The sequence below is a fragment of the Salmo salar genome, chromosome ssa16 (genome assembly GCF_905237065.1).
Source record: "Salmo salar chromosome ssa16, Ssal_v3.1, whole genome shotgun sequence".
NCBI lineage: Eukaryota > Metazoa > Chordata > Actinopteri > Salmoniformes > Salmonidae > Salmo > Salmo salar.
This window is the reverse complement of record NC_059457.1, coordinates 96,190,912-96,213,043: the sequence shown is the minus strand read 5'-3', so window position 1 is coordinate 96,213,043 and position 22,132 is coordinate 96,190,912. Positions and strand designations below refer to the sequence as shown.

The following is a 22,132-nucleotide window of genomic DNA, read 5'->3' as shown; positions in this document are numbered from 1 at the left end:
TCTGTGTATCCATTTAGTAGAAAACAGTGTTTAATTAATGTGTTGATTACTGTGTCCAGTGTTGGCAGGCCATCCAGGTGGTGGAAGACATCCAGCCCAACACCATCCACATGGGCTGGCAGATCCCCCAGTACTTCCTCATGACAGGAGGCGAGGTGGTGTTCTCTGTGACTGGCCTAGAGTTCTCCTACTCACAGGTAGGGGGCGCCACTGTCCTCTCTCACCGGTCACACACACCTTTACCTCTCGTGGATCCTCTCTCACCGGTCACACACACACACCTTTACCTCTCGTGGATCCTCTCTCACCGGTCACACACACACACCTTTACCTCTCGTGGATCCTCTCTCACCGGTCACACACACACACCTTTACCTCTCGTGGATCCTCTCTCACCGGTCACACACACACCTTTACCTCTCGTGGATCCTCTCTCACCGGTCACACACACACCTTTACCCCTCGTGGATCCTCTCTCACCGGTCACACACACACACCTTTACCTCTCGTGGATCCTCTCTCACCGGTCACACACACACACCTTTACCTCTCGTGGATCCTCTCTCACCGGTCACACACACACCTTTACCTCTCGTGGATCCTCTCTCACCGGTCACACACACACCTTTACCTCTCGTGGATCCTCTCTCACCGGTCCACACACACCTTTACCTCTCGTGGATCCTCTCTCACGGTCACACACACACCTTTACCTCTCGTGGATCCTCTCTCACCGGTCACACACACACCTTTACCTCTCGTGGATCCTCTCTCACCCGTCACACACACACCTTTACCTCTCGTGGATCCTCTCTCACCGGTCACACACACACCTTTACCTCTCGTGGATCCTCTCTCACCGGTCACACACACACCTTTACCTCTCGTGGATCCTCTCTCACCGGTCACACACACACCTTTACCTCTCGTGGATCCTCTCTCACCGGTACACACACACACCTTTACCTCTCGTGGATCCTCTCTCACCGGTCACACACACACACCTTTACCTCTCGTGGATCCTCTCTCACCGGTCACACACACACCTTTACCTCTCGTGGATCCTCTCTCACGGTCACACACACCTTTACCTCTCGTGGATCCTCTCTCACCGGTCACACACACACACCTTTACCTCTCGTGGATCCTCTCTCACCGGTCACACACACACACACCTTTACCTCTCGTGGATCCTCTCTCACCGGTCACACACACACCTTTACCTCTCGTGGATCCTCTCTCACCGGTCACACACACACCTTTACCTCTCGTGGATCCTCTCTCACCGGTCCACACACACACCTTTACCTCTCGTGGATCCTCTCTCACGGTCACACACACACACACCTTTACCTCTCGTGGATCCTCTCTCACCGGTCACACACACACCTTTACCTCTCGTGGATCCTCTCTCACCGGTCACACACACACACCTTTACCTCTCGTGGATCCTCTCTCACCGGTCACACACACACACCTTTACCTCTCGTGGATCCTCTCTCACCGGTCACACACACACACCTTTACCTCTCGTGGATCCTCTCTCACGGTCACACACACACCTTTACCTCTTGTGGATCCTCTCTCACCGGTCACACACACACACCTTTACCTCTCGTGGATCCTCTCTCACCGGTCACACACACACCTTTACCTCTCGTGGATCCTCTCTCACCGGTCACACACACACCTTTACCTCTCGTGGATCCTCTCTCACCGGTCACACACACACCTTTACCTCTCGTGGATCCTCTCTCACCGGTCACACACACACCTTTACCTCTCGTGGATCCTCTCTCACCGGTCACACACTCACCTTTACCTCTCGTGGATCCTCTCTCACTGGTCACACACACACCTTTACCTCTCGTGGATCCTCTCTCACGGTCACACACACACCTTTACCTCTCGTGGATCCTCTCTGACCGGTCACACACACACCTTTACCTCTCGTGGATCCTCTCTCACCGGTCACACACACACCTTTACCTCTCGTGGATCCTCTCTCACCGGTCACACACACACCTTTACCTCTCGTGGATCCTCTCTCACCCGTCACACACACACCTTTACCTCTCGTGGATCCTCTCTCACCGGTCACACACACACACCTTTACCTCTCGTGGATCCTCTCTCACCGGTCACACACACACCTTTACCTCTCGTGGATCCTCTCTCACCGGTCACACACACACACCTTTACCTCTCGTGGATCCTCTCTCACTGGTCACACACACACACCTTTACCTCTCGTGGATCCTCTCTCACCGGTCACACACACACCTTTACCTCTCGTGGATCCTCTCTCACCGGTCACACACACACCTTTACCTCTCGTGGATCCTCTCTCACGGTCACACACACACACCTTTACTCTCGTGGATCCTCTCTCACCGGTCACACACACACCTTTACCTCTCGTGGATCCTCTCTCACCGGTCACACACACACCTTTACCTCTCGTGGATCCTCTCTCACCGGTCACACACACACACCTTTACCTCTCGTGGATCCTCTCTCACCGGTACACACACACACCTTTACCTCTCGTGGATCCTCTCTCACCGGTCACACACACACCTTTACCTCTCGTGGATCCTCTCTCACGGTCACACACACACACCTTTACCTCTCGTGGATCCTCTCTCACCGGTCACACACACACCTTTACCTCTCGTGGATCCTCTCTCACCGGTCACACACACACCTTTACCTCTCGTGGATCCTCTCTCACCGGTCACACACACACCTTTACCTCTCGTGGATCCTCTCTCACCGGTCACACACACACCTTTACCTCTCGTGGATCCTCTCTCACCGGTCACACACACACCTTTACCTCTCGTGGATCCTCTCTCACCGGTCACACACACACCTTTACCTCTCGTGGATCCTCTCTCACCGGTCACACACACACCTTTACCTCTCGTGGATCCTCTCTCACCGTCACACACACCTTTACCTCTCGTGGATCCTCTCTCACCGGTCACACACACACACCTTTACCTCTCGTGGATCCTCTCTCACCGTCACACACACACACCTTTACCTCTCGTGGATCCTCTCTCACCGGTCACACACACACCTTTACCTCTCGTGGATCCTCTCTCACCGGTCACACACACACCTTTACCTCTCGTGGATCCTCTCTCACCGGTCACACACACACACCTTTACCTCTCGTGGATCCTCTCTCACCGGTCACACACACACCTTTACCTCTCGTGGATCCTCTCTCACGGTCACACACACACCTTTACCTCTCGTGGATCCTCTCTCACGGTCACACACACACACCTTTACCTCTCGTGGATCCTCTCTCACGGTCACACACACACCTTTACCTCTCGTGGATCCTCTCTCACGGTCACACACACACCTTTACCTCTCGTGGATCCTCTCTCACGGTCACACACACACACCTTTACCTCTCGTGGATCCTCTCTCACCGGTCACACACACACACCTTTACCTCTCGTGGATCCTCTCTCACCGGTCACACACACACACCTTTACCTCTCGTGGATCCTCTCTCACGGTCACACACACACCTTTACCTCTCGTGGATCCTCTCTCACCGGTCACACACACACACCTTTACCTCTCGTGGATCCTCTCTCACGGTCACACACACACCTTTACCTCTCGTGGATCCTCTCTCACGGTCACACACACACCTTTACCTCTCGTGGATCCTCTCTCACGGTCACACACACACCTTTACCTCTCGTGGATCCTCTCTCACCCGTCACACACACACCTTTACCTCTCGTGGATCCTCTCTCACCGGTCACACACACACACCTTTACCTCTCGTGGATCCTCTCTCACCGGTCACACACACACCTTTACCTCTCGTGGATCCTCTCTCACGGTCACACACACACCTTTACCTCTCGTGGATCCTCTCTCACCCGTCACACACACACCTTTACCTCTCGTGGATCCTCTCTCACGGTCACACACACACCTTTACCTCTCGTGGATCCTCTCTCACCGGTCACACACACACCTTTACCTCTCGTGGATCCTCTCTCACCGGTCACACACTCACCTTTACCTCTCGTGGATCCTCTCTCACCGGTACACACACACACCTTTACCTCTCGGGAATCCTCTCTCACGGTCACACACACACCTTTACCTCTCGTGGATCCTCTCTCACCGGTCACACACACCTTTACCTCTCGTGGATCCTCTCTCACCGGTCACACACACACCTTTACCTCTCGTGGATCCTCTCTCACGGTCACACACACACCTTTACCTCTCGTGGATCCTCTCTCACCGGTCACACACACACCTTTACCTCTCGTGGATCCTCTCTCACCGGTCACACACACACCTTTACCTCTCGTGGATCCTCTCTCACCCGTCACACACACACCTTTACCTCTCGTGGATCCTCTCTCACCGGTCACACACACACACCTTTACCTCTCGTGGATCCTCTCTCACGGTCACACCCACACCTTTACCTCTCGTGGATCCTCTCTCACCGGTCACACACTCACCTTTACCTCTCGTGGATCCTCTCTCACGGTCACACACACACACCTTTACCTCTCGTGGATCCTCTCTCACGGTCACACACACACCTTTACCTCTCGTGGATCCTCTCTCACCGGTCACACACACACCTTTACCTCTCGTGGATCCTCTCTCACGGTCACACACACACACCTTTACCTCTCGTGGATCCTCTCTCACGGTCACACACACACCATTACCTCTCGTGGATCCTCTCTCACCGGTCACACACACACCTTTACCTCTCGTGGATCCTCTCTCACCGGTCACACACACACCTTTACCTCTCGTGGATCCTCTCTCACCGGTCACACACACACCTTTACCTCTCGTGGATCCTCTCTCACCGGTCACACACACACCTTTACCTCTCGTGGATCCTCTCTCACCGGTCACACACACACCTTTACCTCTCGTGGATCCTCTCTCACCGTCACACACACACCTTTACCTCTCGTGGATCCTCTCTCACCGGTCACACACACACACCTTTACCTCTCGTGGATCCTCTCTCACGGTCACACACACACCTTTACCTCTCGTGGATCCTCTCTCACGGTCACACACACACCTTTACCTCTCGTGGATCCTCTCTCACGGTCACACACACACACCTTTACCTCTCGTGGATCCTCTCTCACCGGTCACACACACACACCTTTACCTCTCGTGGATCCTCTCTCACCGGTCACACACACACACCTTTACCTCTCGTGGATCCTCTCTCACCGGTCACACACACACACCTTTACCTCTCGTGGATCCTCTCTCACCGGTCACACACACACCTTTACCTCTCGTGGATCCTCTCTCACGGTCACACACACACCTTTACCTCTCGTGGATCCTCTCTCACCGGTCACACACACACCTTTACCTCTCGTGGATCCTCTCTCACGGTCACACACACACCTTTACCTCTCGTGGATCCTCTCTCACCGGTCACACACACACCTTTACCTCTCGTGGATCCTCTCTCACCGGTCACACACACACCTTTACCTCTCGTGGATCCTCTCTCACCGGTCACACACACACCTTTACCTCTCGTGGATCCTCTCTCACGGTCACACACACACCTTTACCTCTCGTGGATCCTCTCTCACCGGTCACACACACACACCTTTACCTCTCGTGGATCCTCTCTCACGGTCACACACACACCTTTACCTCTCGTGGATCCTCTCTCACGGTCACACACACACACCTTTACCTCTCGTGGATCCTCTCTCACCGGTCACACACACACCTTTACCTCTCGTGGATCCTCTCTCACGGTCACACACTCACCTTTACCTCTCGTGGATCCTCTCTCACCGGTCACACACACACCTTTACCTCTCGTGGATCCTCTCTCACCGGTCACACACACACACCTTTACCTCTCGTGGATCCTCTCTCACCGGTCACACACACACCTATACCTCTCGTGGATCCTCTCTCACCGGTCACACACACACACCTTTACCTCTCGTGGATCCTCTCTCACCGGTCACACACACACCTTTACCTCTCGTGGATCCTCTCTCACCGGTCACACACACACCTTTACCTCTCGTGGATCCTCTCTCACCGGTCACACACACACCTTTACCTCTCGTGGATCCTCTCTCACCGGTCACACACACACCTTTACCTCTCGTGGATCCTCTCTCACCGGTCACACACACACACCTTTACCTCTCGTGGATCCTCTCTCACCGGTCACACACACACACCTTTACCTCTCGTGGATCCTCTCTCACCGGTCACACACACACACCTTTACCTCTCGTGGATCCTCTCTCACCGGTCACACACACACACCTTTACCTCTCGTGGATCCTCTCTCACCGGTCACACACACACCTTTACCTCTCGTGGATCCTCTCTCACCGGTCACACACACACACCTTTACCTCTCGTGGATCCTCTCTCACCGGTCACACACACACACCTTTACCTCTCGTGGATCTCGTCTCTTGTCATCTCAACTCAATTCAGATCTGTTTTCTTCGTCAATTCTCTAACCCAAATACCTCACGCAGGCGCCTAGCAACATGAAGTCGGTGCTGCAGGCTGGTTGGCTGTTCACCGTCGCCGTGGGCAACATCATAGTGCTGATTGTCGCCGAGGCAGCGCAGCTCCCAGATCAGGTGACTTACGGATCTTCTAACCTCTAGAACCCCAATACAACCTTCTAAACAATACTGACCACTGAACTGACCCCTGTGTGTTCCAGGGTAGTGATATTAACCCCTGTGTGTTCCAGGGTAGTGATATTAACCACTGTGTGTTCCAGGGTAGTGATATTAACCCCTGTGTGTTCCAGGGTAGTGATATTAACCCCTGTGTGTTCCAGAGTAGTGATATTAACCCCTGTGTGTTCCAGGGTAGTGATATTAACCCCTGTGTGTTCCAGAGTAGTGATATTAACCCCTGTGTGTTCCAGGGTAGTGATATTAACCCCTGTGTGTTCCAGGGTAGTGATATTAACCCCTGTGTGTTCCAGGGTAGTGATATTAACCCCTGTGTGTTCCAGAGTAGTGATATTAACCCCTGTGTGTTCCAGAGTAGTGATATTAACCCCTGTGTGTTCCAGGGTAGTGATATTAACCCCTGTGTGTTCCAGGGTAGTGATATTAACCCCTGTGTGTTCCAGGGTAGTGATATTAACCCCTGTGTGTTCCAGGGTAGTGATATTAACCCCTGTGTGTTCCAGGGTAGTGATATTAACCCCTGTGTGTTCCAGAGTAGTGATATTAACCCCTGTGTGTTCCAGGGTAGTGATATTAACCCCTGTGTGTTCCAGGGTAGTGATATTAACCCCTGTGTGTTCCAGGGTAGTGATATTAACCCCTGTGTGTTCCAGGGTAGTGATACTAACCCCTGTGTGTTCCAGAGTAGTGATATTAACCCCTGTGTGTTCCAGGGTAGTGATATTAACCCCTGTGTGTTCCAGGGTAGTGATATTAACCCCTGTGTGTTCCAGGGTAGTGATATTAACCCCTGTGTGTTCCAGGGTAGTGATATTAACCCCTGTGTGTTCCAGGGTAGTGATATTAACCCCTGTGTGTTCCAGAGTAGTGATATTAACCCCTGTGTGTTCCAGAGTAGTGATATTAACCCCTGTGTGTTCCAGGGTAGTGATATTAACCCCTGTGTGTTCCAGAGTAGTGATATTAACCCCTGTGTGTTCCAGGGTAGTGATATTTACGCCTGTGTGTTCCAGGGTAGTGATATTAACCCCTGTGTGTTCCAGAGTAGTGATATTAACCCCTGTGTGTTCCAGAGTAGTGATATTAACCCCTGTGTGTTCCAGGGTAGTGATATTAACCCCTGTGTGTTCCAGGGTAGTGATATTAACCCCTGTGTGTTCCAGGGTAGTGATATTAACCCCTGTGTGTTCCAGAGTAGTGATATTAATCCCTGTGTGTTCCAGGGTAGTGATATTAACCCCTGTGTGTTCCAGGGTAGTGATATTAACCCCTGTGTGTTCCAGGGTAGTGATATTAACCCCTGTGTGATCCAGAGTAGTGATATTAACCCCTGTGTGTTCCAGAGTAGTGATATTAACCCCTGTGTGTTCCAGGGTAGTGATATTAACCCCTGTGTGTTCCAGAGTAGTGATATTAACCCCTGTGTGTTCCAGAGTAGTGATATTAACCCCTGTGTGTTCCAGAGTAGTGATATTAACCCCTGTGTGTTCCAGGGAGCAGGTTAGTGATATTAACCCCTGTGTGTTCCAGGGTAGTGATATTAACCCCTGTGTGTTCCAGAGTAGTGATATTAACCCCTGTGTGTTCCAGAGTAGTGATATTAACCCCTGTGTGTTCCAGAGTAGTGATATTAACCCCTGTGTGTTCCAGGGTAGTGATATTAACCCCTGTGTGTTCCAGGGTAGTGATATTAACCCCTGTGTGTTCCAGGGTAGTGATATTAACCCCTGTGTGTTCCAGGGTAGTGATATTAACCCCTGTGTGTTCCAGGGTAGTGATATTAACCCCTGTGTGTTCCAGGGTAGTGATATTAACCCCTGTGTGTTCCAGAGTAGTGATATTAACCCCTGTGTTTTCCAGGGTAGTGATATTAACCCCTGTGTGTTCCAGAGTTGTGATATTAACCCCTGTGTGTTCCAGGGTAGTGATATTAACCCCTGTGTGTTCCAGAGTAGTGATATTAACCCCTGTGTGTTCCAGAGTAGTGATATTAACCCCTGTGTGTTCCAGAGTAGTGATATTAACCCCTGTGTGTTCCAGAGTAGTGATATTAACCCCTGTGTGTTCCAGGGTAGTGATATTAACCCCTGTGTGTTCCAGGGTAGTGATATTAACCCCTGTGTTTTCCAGGGTAGTGATATTAACCCCTGTGTGTTCCAGGGTAGTGATATTAACCCCTGTGTGTTCCAGAGTAGTGATATTAACCCCTGTGTGTTCCAGGGTAGTGATATTAACCCCTGTGTGTTCCAGGGTAGTGATATTAACCCCTGTGTGTTCCAGGGTAGTGATATTAACCCCTGTGTGTTCCAGAGTAGTGATATTAACCCCTGTGTGTTCCAGAGTAGTGATATTAACCCCTGTGTGTTCCAGGGTAGTGATATTAACCCCTGTGTGTTCCAGAGTAGTGATATTAACCCCTGTGTGTTCCAGAGTAGTGATATTAACCCCTGTGTGTTCCAGAGTAGTGATATTAACCCCTGTGTGTTCCAGAGTAGTGATATTAACCCCTGTGTGTTCCAGAGTAGTGATATTAACCCCTGTGTGTTCCAGAGTAGTGATATTAACCCCTGTGTGTTCCAGGGTAGTGATATTAACCCCTGTGTGTTCCAGAGTAGTGATATTAACCCCTGTGTGTTCCAGGGTCCAGGGTAGTGATATTAACCCCTGTGTGTTCCAGGGTAGTGATTTTAACCCCTGTGTGTTCCAGGGTAGTGATATTAACCCCTGGTGTGTTCCAGAGTAGTGATATTAACCCCTGTGTGTTCCAGAGTAGTGATATTAACCCCTGTGTGTTCCAGAGTAGTGATATTAACCCCTGTGTGTTCCAGGGTAGTGATATTAACCCCTGTGTGTTCCAGTTTAGTGATATTAACCCCTGTGTGTTCCAGGGTAGTGATATTAACCCCTGTGTGTTCCAGAGTAGTGATATTAACCCCTGTGTGTTCCAGAGTAGTGATATTAACCCCTGTGTGTTCCAGGGTAGTGATATTAACCCCTGTGTGTTCCAGGGTAGTGATATTAACCCCTGTGTGTTCCAGAGTAGTGATATTAACCCCTGTGTGTTCCAGAGTAGTGATATTAACCCCTGTGTGTTCCAGAGTAGTGATATTAACCCCTGTGTGTTCCAGAGTAGTGATATTAACCCCTGTGTGTTCCAGGGTAGTGATATTAACCCCTGTGTGTTCCAGGGTAGTGATATTAACCCCTGTGTGTTCCAGAGCAGTGATATTAACCCCTGTGTGTTCCAGGGTAGTGATATTAACCCCTGTGTGTTCCAGAGTAGTGATATTAACCCCTGTGTGTTCCAGAGTAGTGATATTAACCCCTGTGTGTTCCAGGGTAGTGATATTAACCCCTGTGTGTTCCAGAGTAGTGATATTAACCCCTGTGTGTTCCAGGGAGCAGGGTAGTGATATTAACCCCTGTGTGTTCCAGAGTAGTGATATTAACCCCTGTGTGTTCCAGAGTAGTGATATTAACCCCTGTGTGTTCCAGGGTAGTGATATTAACCCCTGTGTGTTCCAGGGTAGTGATATTAACCCCTGTGTGTTCCAGAGTAGTGATATTAACCCCTGTGTGTTCCAGAGTAGTGATATTAACCCCTGTGTGTTCCAGGGTAGTGATATTAACCCCTGTGTGTTCCAGGGTAGTGATATTAACCCCTGTGTGTTCCAGAGTAGTGATATTAACCCCTGTGTGTTCCAGGGTAGTGATATTAACCCCTTGTGTGTTCCAGAGTAGTGATATTAACCCCCTGTGTGTTCCAGAGTAGTGATATTAACCCCTGTGTGTTCCAGGGAGCAGAGTAGTGATATTAACCCCTGTGTGTTCCAGAGTAGTGATATTAACCCCTGTGTGTTCCAGGGTAGTGATATTAACCCCTGTGTGTTCCAGAGTAGTGATATTAACCCCTGTGTGTTCCAGAGTAGTGATATTAACCCCTGTGTGTTCCAGAGTAGTGATATTAACCCCTGTGTGTTCCAGAGTAGTGATATTAACCCCTGTGTGTTCCAGAGTAGTGATATTAACCCCTGTGTTTCTCTTTGTGCTCCAGTGGGCAGAATACATCCTGTTTGCCTCTCTCCTTGTGGTGGTGTGTATTGTGTTCGCCATCATGTCCTACTTCTACACCTACACGGACCCAGCGGAGATCGAGGCCGAGTTCCGCCAGCCGGAACACGAGCCGCAGAAGAAGAGAGATCAGGTTGAGATGGAGAGAAAGGACTCAGACTGCAGCAAGAGCAGCAAGGGTTCTGACATGAAGAAGAAGGATTCGGTTGTTGAGCAACTTAACCAAGAAGTCAAACAGAGCAAGATGTAAAACTCCCCGTTCACACTAACTTCCTCCTCCACTTCCTCCTCCTGAACCAATCATAACAGGTCTCGGAGAGAGAACCATTGGAACTTAATCTTATAAACATTAATCCTTCGATACAGCTTTATGAGTAAATTCTGACTTTGATATTGTAAATAATTTTTTACAATGATTTATTTTGCACCATGTAGCAAAAGCAACATAATGAATGTATTTTTGCTTGTCATATTTAATTAGAAAGATACTGTATGAATGACCATTCCTTTTCATATCAGTGTTGTTTTGGGTTTGATGCTGCCAGAGACTCTTGTTATTAATTCCACACCAAGTTGAGTCATGTGCTTCAATAAAGAGGATGAGTCTTACTTTGTGCCGTGAATTTGTTCGCCAAGGTGTAAGGTAATCCATTAGTCCAAACCGTTTGCCAACCGCTTTGTTTTGCAACGAAAAGGAGAGTTTCTGTTGGACAAAATCAGACAGCTCCATCCTCGTTTAGTTTGGTTCCTGGGACGGATTTCCAACCCGAGGGAAACGCCCGTAAAGGGAACGTCATTAGCAGGTTAGTTCGGTTCCTGGGACGGATTTCCAACCCGAGGGAAACGCCCGTAAAGGGAACGTCATTAGCAGGTTTCTCTCTACGTGTATTCTGACCTTGAACTTAAGCCTGATAACAGCGTTCTTAGCTATTGATAAGAGCTAGGTAAATGAGTAAGCCGTTTGTATAAGGGGATCGTAAATGATATACAAAACAAACAAAAATATAAACGCAACATGCAACAATTTCAAAGACTTTACTGAGATACAGTTCACATAAGGAAATCAATCAGTCAATAGAAATACATTTATTAGGCCCTAATCTATGGATTTCACATGCCTGGGAATACAGATAGCTTAATAAGAAAAGGTAGGGCGCAAGGATCAGAAAGCCAGTCAGTCTCTGGAGCGACCAACATTTACCTCGTGCAGCGTGACGCATAGAGTTGATCAGGCTGTTGATAGTGGCCTGTGGAATGTTGTCCCACTACTCTTCAACGGCTGTGGGAAGTAGTTTGATATTGGCAGGAAGTGGAACACAAACGGCTGTGCATCCACCAGGGCCAAGATATCCTGGCGTACCACAGGGTTGGACAATTAGACCTTGTTATTCCTCATCTATATCAATAACCTGACTGCTGGGTCTACTACCATACTAATCTATATCAATAACCTGCTGGGTCTACTACCATACTAATCTATATCAATAACCTGCTGGGTCTACTACCATACTAATCTATATCAATAACCTGCTGGGTCTACTACCATACTAATCTATATCAATAATGTTACTGCTGGGTCTACTACCATACTAATCTATATCAATAACCTGCTGGGTCTACTACCATACTAATCTATATCAATAACCTGCTGGGTCTACTACCATACTAATCTATATCAATAACCTGACTGCTGGGTCTACTACCATACTAATCTATATCAATAACCTGCTGGGTCTACTACCATACTAATCTATATCAATAACCTGACTGCTGGGTCTACTACCATACTAATCTATATCAATAACCTGCTGGGTCTACTACCATACTGATCTATATCAATAACCTGACTGCTGGGTCTACTACCATACTAATCTATATCAATAACCTGCTGGGTCTACTACCATACCAATCTATATTAATAACCTGCTGGGTCTACTACCATACTAATCTATATCAATAACCTGCTGGGTCTACTACCATACTAATCTATATCAATAACCTGCTGGGTCTACTACCATACTAATCTATATCAATAACCTGCTGGGTCTACTACCATACTAATCTATATCAATAACCTGCTGGGTCTACTACCATACTAATCTATATCAATAACCACTGCTGGGTCTACTACCATACTAATCTATATCAATAACCTGCTGGGTCTACTACCATACTAATCTATATCAATAACCTGCTGGGTCTACTACCATACTAATCTATATCAATAACCTGCTGGGTCTACTACCATACTAATCTATATCAATAACCTGCTGGGTCTACTACCATACTAATCTATATCAATAACCTACTGCTGGGTCTACTACCATACTAATCTATATCAATAACACTGCTGGGTCTACTACCATACTAATCTATATCAATAACCTGCTGGGTCTACTACCATACTAATCTATATCAATAACCTGCTGGGTCTACTACCATACTAATCTATATCAATAACACTGCTGGGTCTACTACCATACTAATCTATATCAATAACCTGCTGGGTCTACTACCATACTAATCTATATCAATAACCTGCTGGGTCTACTACCATACTAATCTATATCAATAACCTGACTGCTGGATCTACTACCATACTAATCTATATCAATAACCTGCTGGGTCTACTACCATACTAATCTATATCAATAACCTGCTGGGTCTACTACCATACTAATCTATATCAATAACCTGCTGGGTCTACTACCATACTAATCTATATCAATAATTTGCTGGGTCTACTACCATACTAATCTATATCAATAACCTGACTGCTGGGTCTACTACCATACTAATCTATATCAATAACCTTACTGCTGGGTCTACTACCATACTAATCTATATCAATAACACTGCTGGGTCTACTACCATACTAATCTATATCAATAACCTGCTGGGTCTACTACCATACTAATCTATATCAATAACCTGCTGGGTCTACTACCATACTAATCTATATCAATAACCTGCTGGGTCTACTACCATACTAATCTATATCAATAACCTGCTGGGTCTACTACCATACTAATCTATATCAATAACCTGCTGGGTCTACTACCATACTAATCTATATCAATAACCTGCTGGGTCTACTACCATACTAATCTATATCAATAACCACTGCTGGGTCTACTACCATACTAATCTATATCAATAACCTGCTGGGTCTACTACCATACTAATCTATATCAATAACCTGCTGGGTCTACTACCATACTAATCTATATCAATAACCTGCTGGGTCTACTACCATACTAATCTATATCAATAACCTGCTGGGTCTACTACCATACTAATCTATATCAATAACCTGCTGGGTCTACTACCATACTAATCTATATCAATAACCTGCTGGGTCTACTACCATACTAATCTATATCAATAACCTACTGCTGGGTCTACTACCATACTAATCTATATCAATAACCTGCTGGGTCTACTACCATACTAATCTATATCAATAACACTGCTGGGTCTACTACCATACTAATCTATATCAATAACCTGCTGGGTCTACTACCATACTAATCTATATCAATAACCTGCTGGGTCTACTACCATACTAATCTATATCAATAACCTGCTGGGTCTACTACCATACTAATCTATATCAATAACCTGCTGGGTCTACTACCATACTAATCTATATCAATAACCTGCTGGGTCTACTACCATACTAATCTATATCAATAACTACTGCTGGGTCTACTACCATACTAATCTATATCAATAACTACTGCTGGGTCTACTACCATACTAATCTATATCAATAACCTGCTGGGTCTACTACCATACTAATCTATATCAATAACCTGCTGGGTCTACTACCATACTAATCTATATCAATAACCTGCTGGGTCTACTACCATACTAATCTATATCAATAACCTGCTGGGTCTACTACCATACTAATCTATATCAATAACCTACTGCTGGGTCTACTACCATACTAATCTATATCAATAACTACTGCTGGGTCTACTACCATACTAATCTATATCAATAACCTGCTGGGTCTACTACCATACTAATCTATATCAATAACCTGCTGGGTCTACTACCATACTAATCTATATCAATAAACTGCTGGGTCTACTACCATACTAATCTATATCAATAACCTGCTGGGTCTACTACCATACTAATCTATATCAATAACCTGCTGGGTCTACTACCATACTAATCTATATCAATAACCTGCTGGGTCTACTACCATACTAATCTATATCAATAATCTGCTGGGTCTACTACCATACTAATCTATATCAATAACCCTGCTGGGTCTACTACCATACTAATCTATATCAATAACACTGCTGGGTCTACTACCATACTAATCTATATCAATAACCTGCTGGGTCTACTACCATACTAATCTATATCAATAACCTGCTGGGTCTACTACCATACTAATCTATATCAATAACCTGCTGGGTCTACTACCATACTAATCTATATCAATAACCTGCTGGGTCTACTACCATACTAATCTATATCAATAACCTGCTGGGTCTACTACCATACTAATCTATATCAATAACCTGCTGGGTCTACTACCATACTAATCTATATCAATAACCTGCTGGGTCTACTACCATACTAATCTATATCAATAACACTGCTGGGTCTACTACCATACTAATCTATATCAATAACCTGCTGGGTCTACTACCATACTAATCTATATCAATAACCTGCTGGGTCTACTACCATACTAATCTATATCAATAACCTGCTGGGTCTACTACCATACTAATCTATATCAATAACCTTACTGCTGGGTCTACTACCATACTAATCTATATCAATAACACTGCTGGGTCTACTACCATACTAATCTATATCAATAACCTGCTGGGTCTACTACCATACTAATCTATATCAATAACCTGCTGGGTCTACTACCATACTAATCTATATCAATAACCTGCTGGGTCTACTACCATACTAATCTATATCAATAACCTGCTGGGTCTACTACCATACTAATCTATATCAATAACCTGCTGGGTCTACTACCATACTAATCTATATCAATAACACTGCTGGGTCTACTACCATACTAATCTATATCAATAACCTGCTGGGTCTACTACCATACTAATCTATATCAATAACCTGCTGGGTCTACTACCATACTAATCTATATCAATAACCACTGCTGGGTCTACTACCATACTAATCTATATCAATAACCTGCTGGGTCTACTACCATACTAATCTATATCAATAACCTACTGCTGGGTCTACTACCATACTAATCTATATCAATAACCTGCTGGGTCTACTACCATACTAATCTATATCAATAACCTGCTGGGTCTACTACCATACTAATCTATATCAATAACCTGCTGGGTCTACTACCATACTAATCTATATCAATAACCTGCTGGGTCTACTACCATACTAATCTATATCAATAACCACTGCTGGGTCTACTACCATACTAATCTATATCAATAACCTACTGCTGGGTCTACTACCATACTAATCTATATCAATAACCTACTGCTGGGTCTACTACCATACTAATCTATATCAATAACCTGCTGGGTCTACTACCATACTAATCTATATCAATAACCTGCTGGGTCTACTACCATACTAATCTATATCAATAACCTGCTGGGTCTACTACCATACTAATCTATATCAATAACCTGCTGGGTCTACTACCATACTAATCTATATCAATAACCTGCTGGGTCTACTACCATACTAATCTATATCAATAACCTGCTGGGTCTACTACCATACTAATCTATATCAATAACCTGCTGGGTCTACTACCATACTAATCTATATCAATAACCTGCTGGGTCTACTACCATACTAATCTATATCAATAACCTGCTGGGTCTACTACCATACTAATCTATATCAATAACCTACTGCTGGGTCTACTACCATACTAATCTATATCAATAACCTGCTGGGTCTACTACCATACTAATCTATATCAATAACCTGCTGGGTCTACTACCATACTAATCTATATCAATAACCTGCTGGGTCTACTACCATACTAATCTATATCAATAACCTACTGCTGGGTCTACTACCATACTAATCTATATCAATAACCTGCTGGGTCTACTACCATACTAATCTATATCAATAACACTGCTGGGTCTACTACCATACTAATCTATATCAATAACCTGCTGGGTCTACTACCAAACTAATCTATATCAATAACCTACTGCTGGGTCTACTACCATACTAATCTATATCAATAACCTGCTGGGTCTACTACCATACTAATCTATATCAATAACCTGCTGGGTCTACTACCATACTAATCTATATCAATAACCTACTGCTGGGTCTACTACCATACTAATCTATATCAATAACCTGCTGGGTCTACTACCATACTAATCTATATCAATAACCTGCTGGGTCTACTACCATACTAATCTATATCAATAACCTGCTGGGTCTACTACCATACTAATCTATATCAATAACCTGCTGGGTCTACTACCATACTAATCTATATCAATAACCTGCTGGGTCTACTACCATACTAATCTATATCAATAACCTGCTGGGTCTACTACCATACTAATCTATATCAATAACCTGCTGGGTCTACTACCATACTAATCTATATCAATAACCTGCTGGGTCTACTACCATACTAATCTATATCAATAACCTGCTGGGTCTACTACCATACTAATCTATATCAATAACCTGCTGGGTCTACTACCATACTAATCTATATCAATAACCTGCTGGGTCTACTACCATACTAATCTATATCAATAACCTTACTGCTGGGTCTACTACCATACTAATCTATATCAATAACCTGCTGGGTCTACTACCATACTAATCTATATCAATAACCTTACTGCTGGGTCTACTACCATACTAATCTATATCAATAACCTGCTGGGTCTACTACCATACTAATCTATATCAATAACCTGCTGGGTCTACTACCATACTAATCTATATCAATAACCTGCTGGGTCTACTACCATACTAATCTATATCAATAACCTGCTGGGTCTACTACCATACTAATCTATATCAATAACCTTACTGCTGGGTCTACTACCATACTAATCTATATCAATAACCTGCTGGGTCTACTACCATACTAATCTATATCAATAACCTTACTGCTGGGTCTACTACCATACTAATCTATATCAATAACCTGCTGGGTCTACTACCATACTAATCTATATCAATAACCTGCTGGGTCTACTACCATACTAATCTATATCAATAACCTGCTGGGTCTACTACCATACTAATCTATATCAATAACCTGCTGGGTCTACTACCATACTAATCTATATCAATAACCTGCTGGGTCTACTACCATACTAATCTATATCAATAACCTGCTGGGTCTACTACCATACTAATCTATATCAATAACCTGCTGGGTCTACTACCATACTAATCTATATCAATAACCTGCTGGGTCTACTACCATACTAATCTATATCAATAACCTGCTGGGTCTACTACCATACTAATCTATATCAATAACCTGCTGGGTCTACTACCATACTAATCTATATCAATAACCTGCTGGGTCTACTACCATACTAATCTATATCAATAACCTACTGCTGGGTCTACTACCATACTAATCTATATCAATAACCTGCTGGGTCTACTACCATACTAATCTATATCAATAACCTGCTGGGTCTACTACCATACTAATCTATATCAATAACCTGCTGGGTCTACTACCATACTAATCTATATCAATAACCTGCTGGGTCTACTACCATACTAATCTATATCAATAACACTGCTGGGTCTACTACCATACTAATCTATATCAATAACCTGCTGGGTCTACTACCATACTAATCTATATCAATAACCTGCTGGGTCTACTACCATACTAATCTATATCAATAACCTGCTGGGTCTACTACCATACTAATCTATATCAATAACCTGCTGGGTCTACTACCATACTAATCTATATCAATAACCTGCTGGGTCTACTACCATACTAATCTATATCAATAACCTGCTGGGTCTACTACCATACTAATCTATATCAATAACCTGCTGGGTCTACTACCATACTAATCTATATCAATAACCTGCTGGGTCTACTACCATACTAATCTATATCAATAACCTACTGCTGGGTCTACTACCATACTAATCTATATCAATAACCTGCTGGGTCTACTACCATACTAATCTATATCAATAACCTGCTGGGTCTACTACCAAACTAATCTATATCAATAACCTGCTGGGTCTACTACCATACTAATCTATATCAATAACCTGCTGGGTCTACTACCATACTAATCTATATCAATAACCTGCTGGGTCTACTACCATACTAATCTATATCAATAACCTGCTGGGTCTACTACCAAACTAATCTATATCAATAACCACTGCTGGGTCTACTACCATACTAATCTATATCAATAACCTGCTGGGTCTACTACCATACTAATCTATATCAATAACCTGCTGGGTCTACTACCATACTAATCTATATCAATAACCTGCTGGGTCTACTACCATACTAATCTATATCAATAATTACTGCTGGGTCTACTACCATACTAATCTATATCAATAACCTGCTGGGTCTACTACCATACTAATCTATATCAATAACCTGCTGGGTCTACTACCATACTAATCTATATCAATAACCTGCTGGGTCTACTACCATACTAATCTATATCAATAACCTGCTGGGTCTACTACCATACTAATCTATATCAATAACCTGCTGGGTCTACTACCATACTAATCTATATCAATAACCTGCTGGGTCTACTACCATACTAATCTATATCAATAACCTGCTGGGTCTACTACCATACTAATCTATATCAATAACCTGCTGGGTCTACTACCATACTAATCTATATCAATAACCTGCTGGGTCTACTACCATACTAATCTATATCAATAACCTGCTGGGTCTACTACCATACTAATCTATATCAATAACCTGCTGGGTCTACTACCATACTAATCTATATCAATAACCTGCTGGGTCTACTACCATACTAATCTATATCAATAACCTGCTGGGTCTACTACCATACTAATCTATATCAATAACCTGCTGGGTCTACTACCATACTAATCTATATCAATAACCTACTGCTGGGTCTACTACCATACTAATCTATATCAATAACCTGCTGGGTCTACTACCATACTAATCTATATCAATAACCACTGCTGGGTCTACTACCATACTAATCTATATCAATAACCTGCTGGGTCTACTACCATACTAATCTATATCAATAACCTGCTGGGTCTACTACCATACTAATCTATATCAATAACCTGCTGGGTCTACTACCATACTAATCTATATCAATAACCTGCTGGGTCTACTACCATACTAATCTATATCAATAACACTGCTGGGTCTACTACCATACTAATCTATATCAATAACCTGCTGGGTCTACTACCATACTAATCTATATCAATAACCACTGCTGGGTCTACTACCATACTAATCTATATCAATAACCTGCTGGGTCTACTACCATACTAATCTATATCAATAACCTGCTGGGTCTACTACCATACTAATCTATATCAATAACACTGCTGGGTCTACTACCATACTAATCTATATCAATAACCTGCTGGGTCTACTACCATACTAATCTATATCAATAACCTGCTGGGTCTACTACCATACTAATCTATATCAATAACCTGCTGGGTCTACTACCATACTAATCTATATCAATAACCTGCTGGGTCTACTACCATACTAATCTATATCAATAACCACTGCTGGGTCTACTACCATACTAATCTATATCAATAACCTGCTGGGTCTACTACCATACTAATCTATATCAATAACCTGCTGGGTCTACTACCATACTAATCTATATCAATAACCTGCTGGGTCTACTACCATACTAATCTATATCAATAACCTGCTGGGTCTACTACCATACTAATCTATATCAATAACACTGCTGGGTCTACTACCATACTAATCTATATCAATAACACTGCTGGGTCTACTACCATACTAATCTATATCAATAACACTGCTGGGTCTACTACCATACTAATCTATATCAATAACCTGCTGGGTCTACTACCATACTAATCTATATCAATAACCTGCTGGGTCTACTACCATACTAATCTATATCAATAACCTGCTGGGTCTACTACCATACTAATCTATATCAATAACCTGCTGGGTCTACTACCATACTAATCTATATCAATAACCTGCTGGGTCTACTACCATACTAATCTATATCAATAACCTGCTGGGTCTACTACCATACTAATCTATATCAATAACACTGCTGGGTCTACTACCATACTAATCTATATCAATAACCTGCTGGGTCTACTACCATACTAATCTATATCAATAACCTGCTGGGTCTACTACCATACTAATCTATATCAATAACACTGCTGGGTCTACTACCATACTAATCTATATCAATAACCTGCTGGGTCTACTACCATACTAATCTATATCAATAACCTGCTGGGTCTACTACCATACTAATCTATATCAATAACCTGCTGGGTCTACTACCATACTAATCTATATCAATAACCACTGCTGGGTCTACTACCATACTAATCTATATCAATAACCTGCTGGGTCTACTACCATACTAATCTATATCAATAACCACTGCTGGGTCTACTACCATACTAATCTATATCAATAACCTGCTGGGTCTACTACCATACTAATCTATATCAATAACCACTGCTGGGTCTACTACCATACTAATCTATATCAATAACCTGCTGGGTCTACTACCATACTAATCTATATCAATAACCTGCTGGGTCTACTACCATACTAATCTATATCAATAACCTCTGCTGGGTCTACTACCATACTAATCTATATCAATAACCTGCTGGGTCTACTACCATACTAATCTATATCAATAACCTGCTGGGTCTACTACCATACTAATCTATATCAATAACCTGCTGGGTCTACTACCATACTAATCTATATCAATAACCTGCTGGGTCTACTACCATACTAATCTATATCAATAACCTGCTGGGTCTACTACCATACTAATCTATATCAATAACCTGCTGGGTCTACTACCATACTAATCTATATCAATAACCTGCTGGGTCTACTACCATACTAATCTATATCAATAACCTGCTGGGTCTACTACCATACTAATCTATATCAATAACCTGCTGGGTCTACTACCATACTAATCTATATCAATAACCTGCTGGGTCTACTACCATACTAATCTATATCAATAACCTGCTGGGTCTACTACCATACTAATCTATATCAATAACCTGCTGGGTCTACTACC

The 22,132-nt window shown here is 44.0% G+C and overlaps 1 protein-coding gene across 1 annotated transcript in view; it reads left to right on the top strand.

Moving 5' to 3' along the window:
• slc15a1 (solute carrier family 15 member 1) overlaps nt 1–11,391 on the top strand; it is a 55,549-nt gene extending 44,158 nt beyond the window's left edge. Inside the window, 3 exon segments of the mRNA NM_001146682.1 lie at nt 60–197; nt 6,558–6,665; nt 10,783–11,391. Coding sequence (NP_001140154.1) covers nt 60–197; nt 6,558–6,665; nt 10,783–11,049 — 513 coding nt within the window. The 3' untranslated portion in view covers nt 11,050–11,391.
• The last annotated feature ends 10,741 nt before the right edge of the window (nt 11,392–22,132 follow it).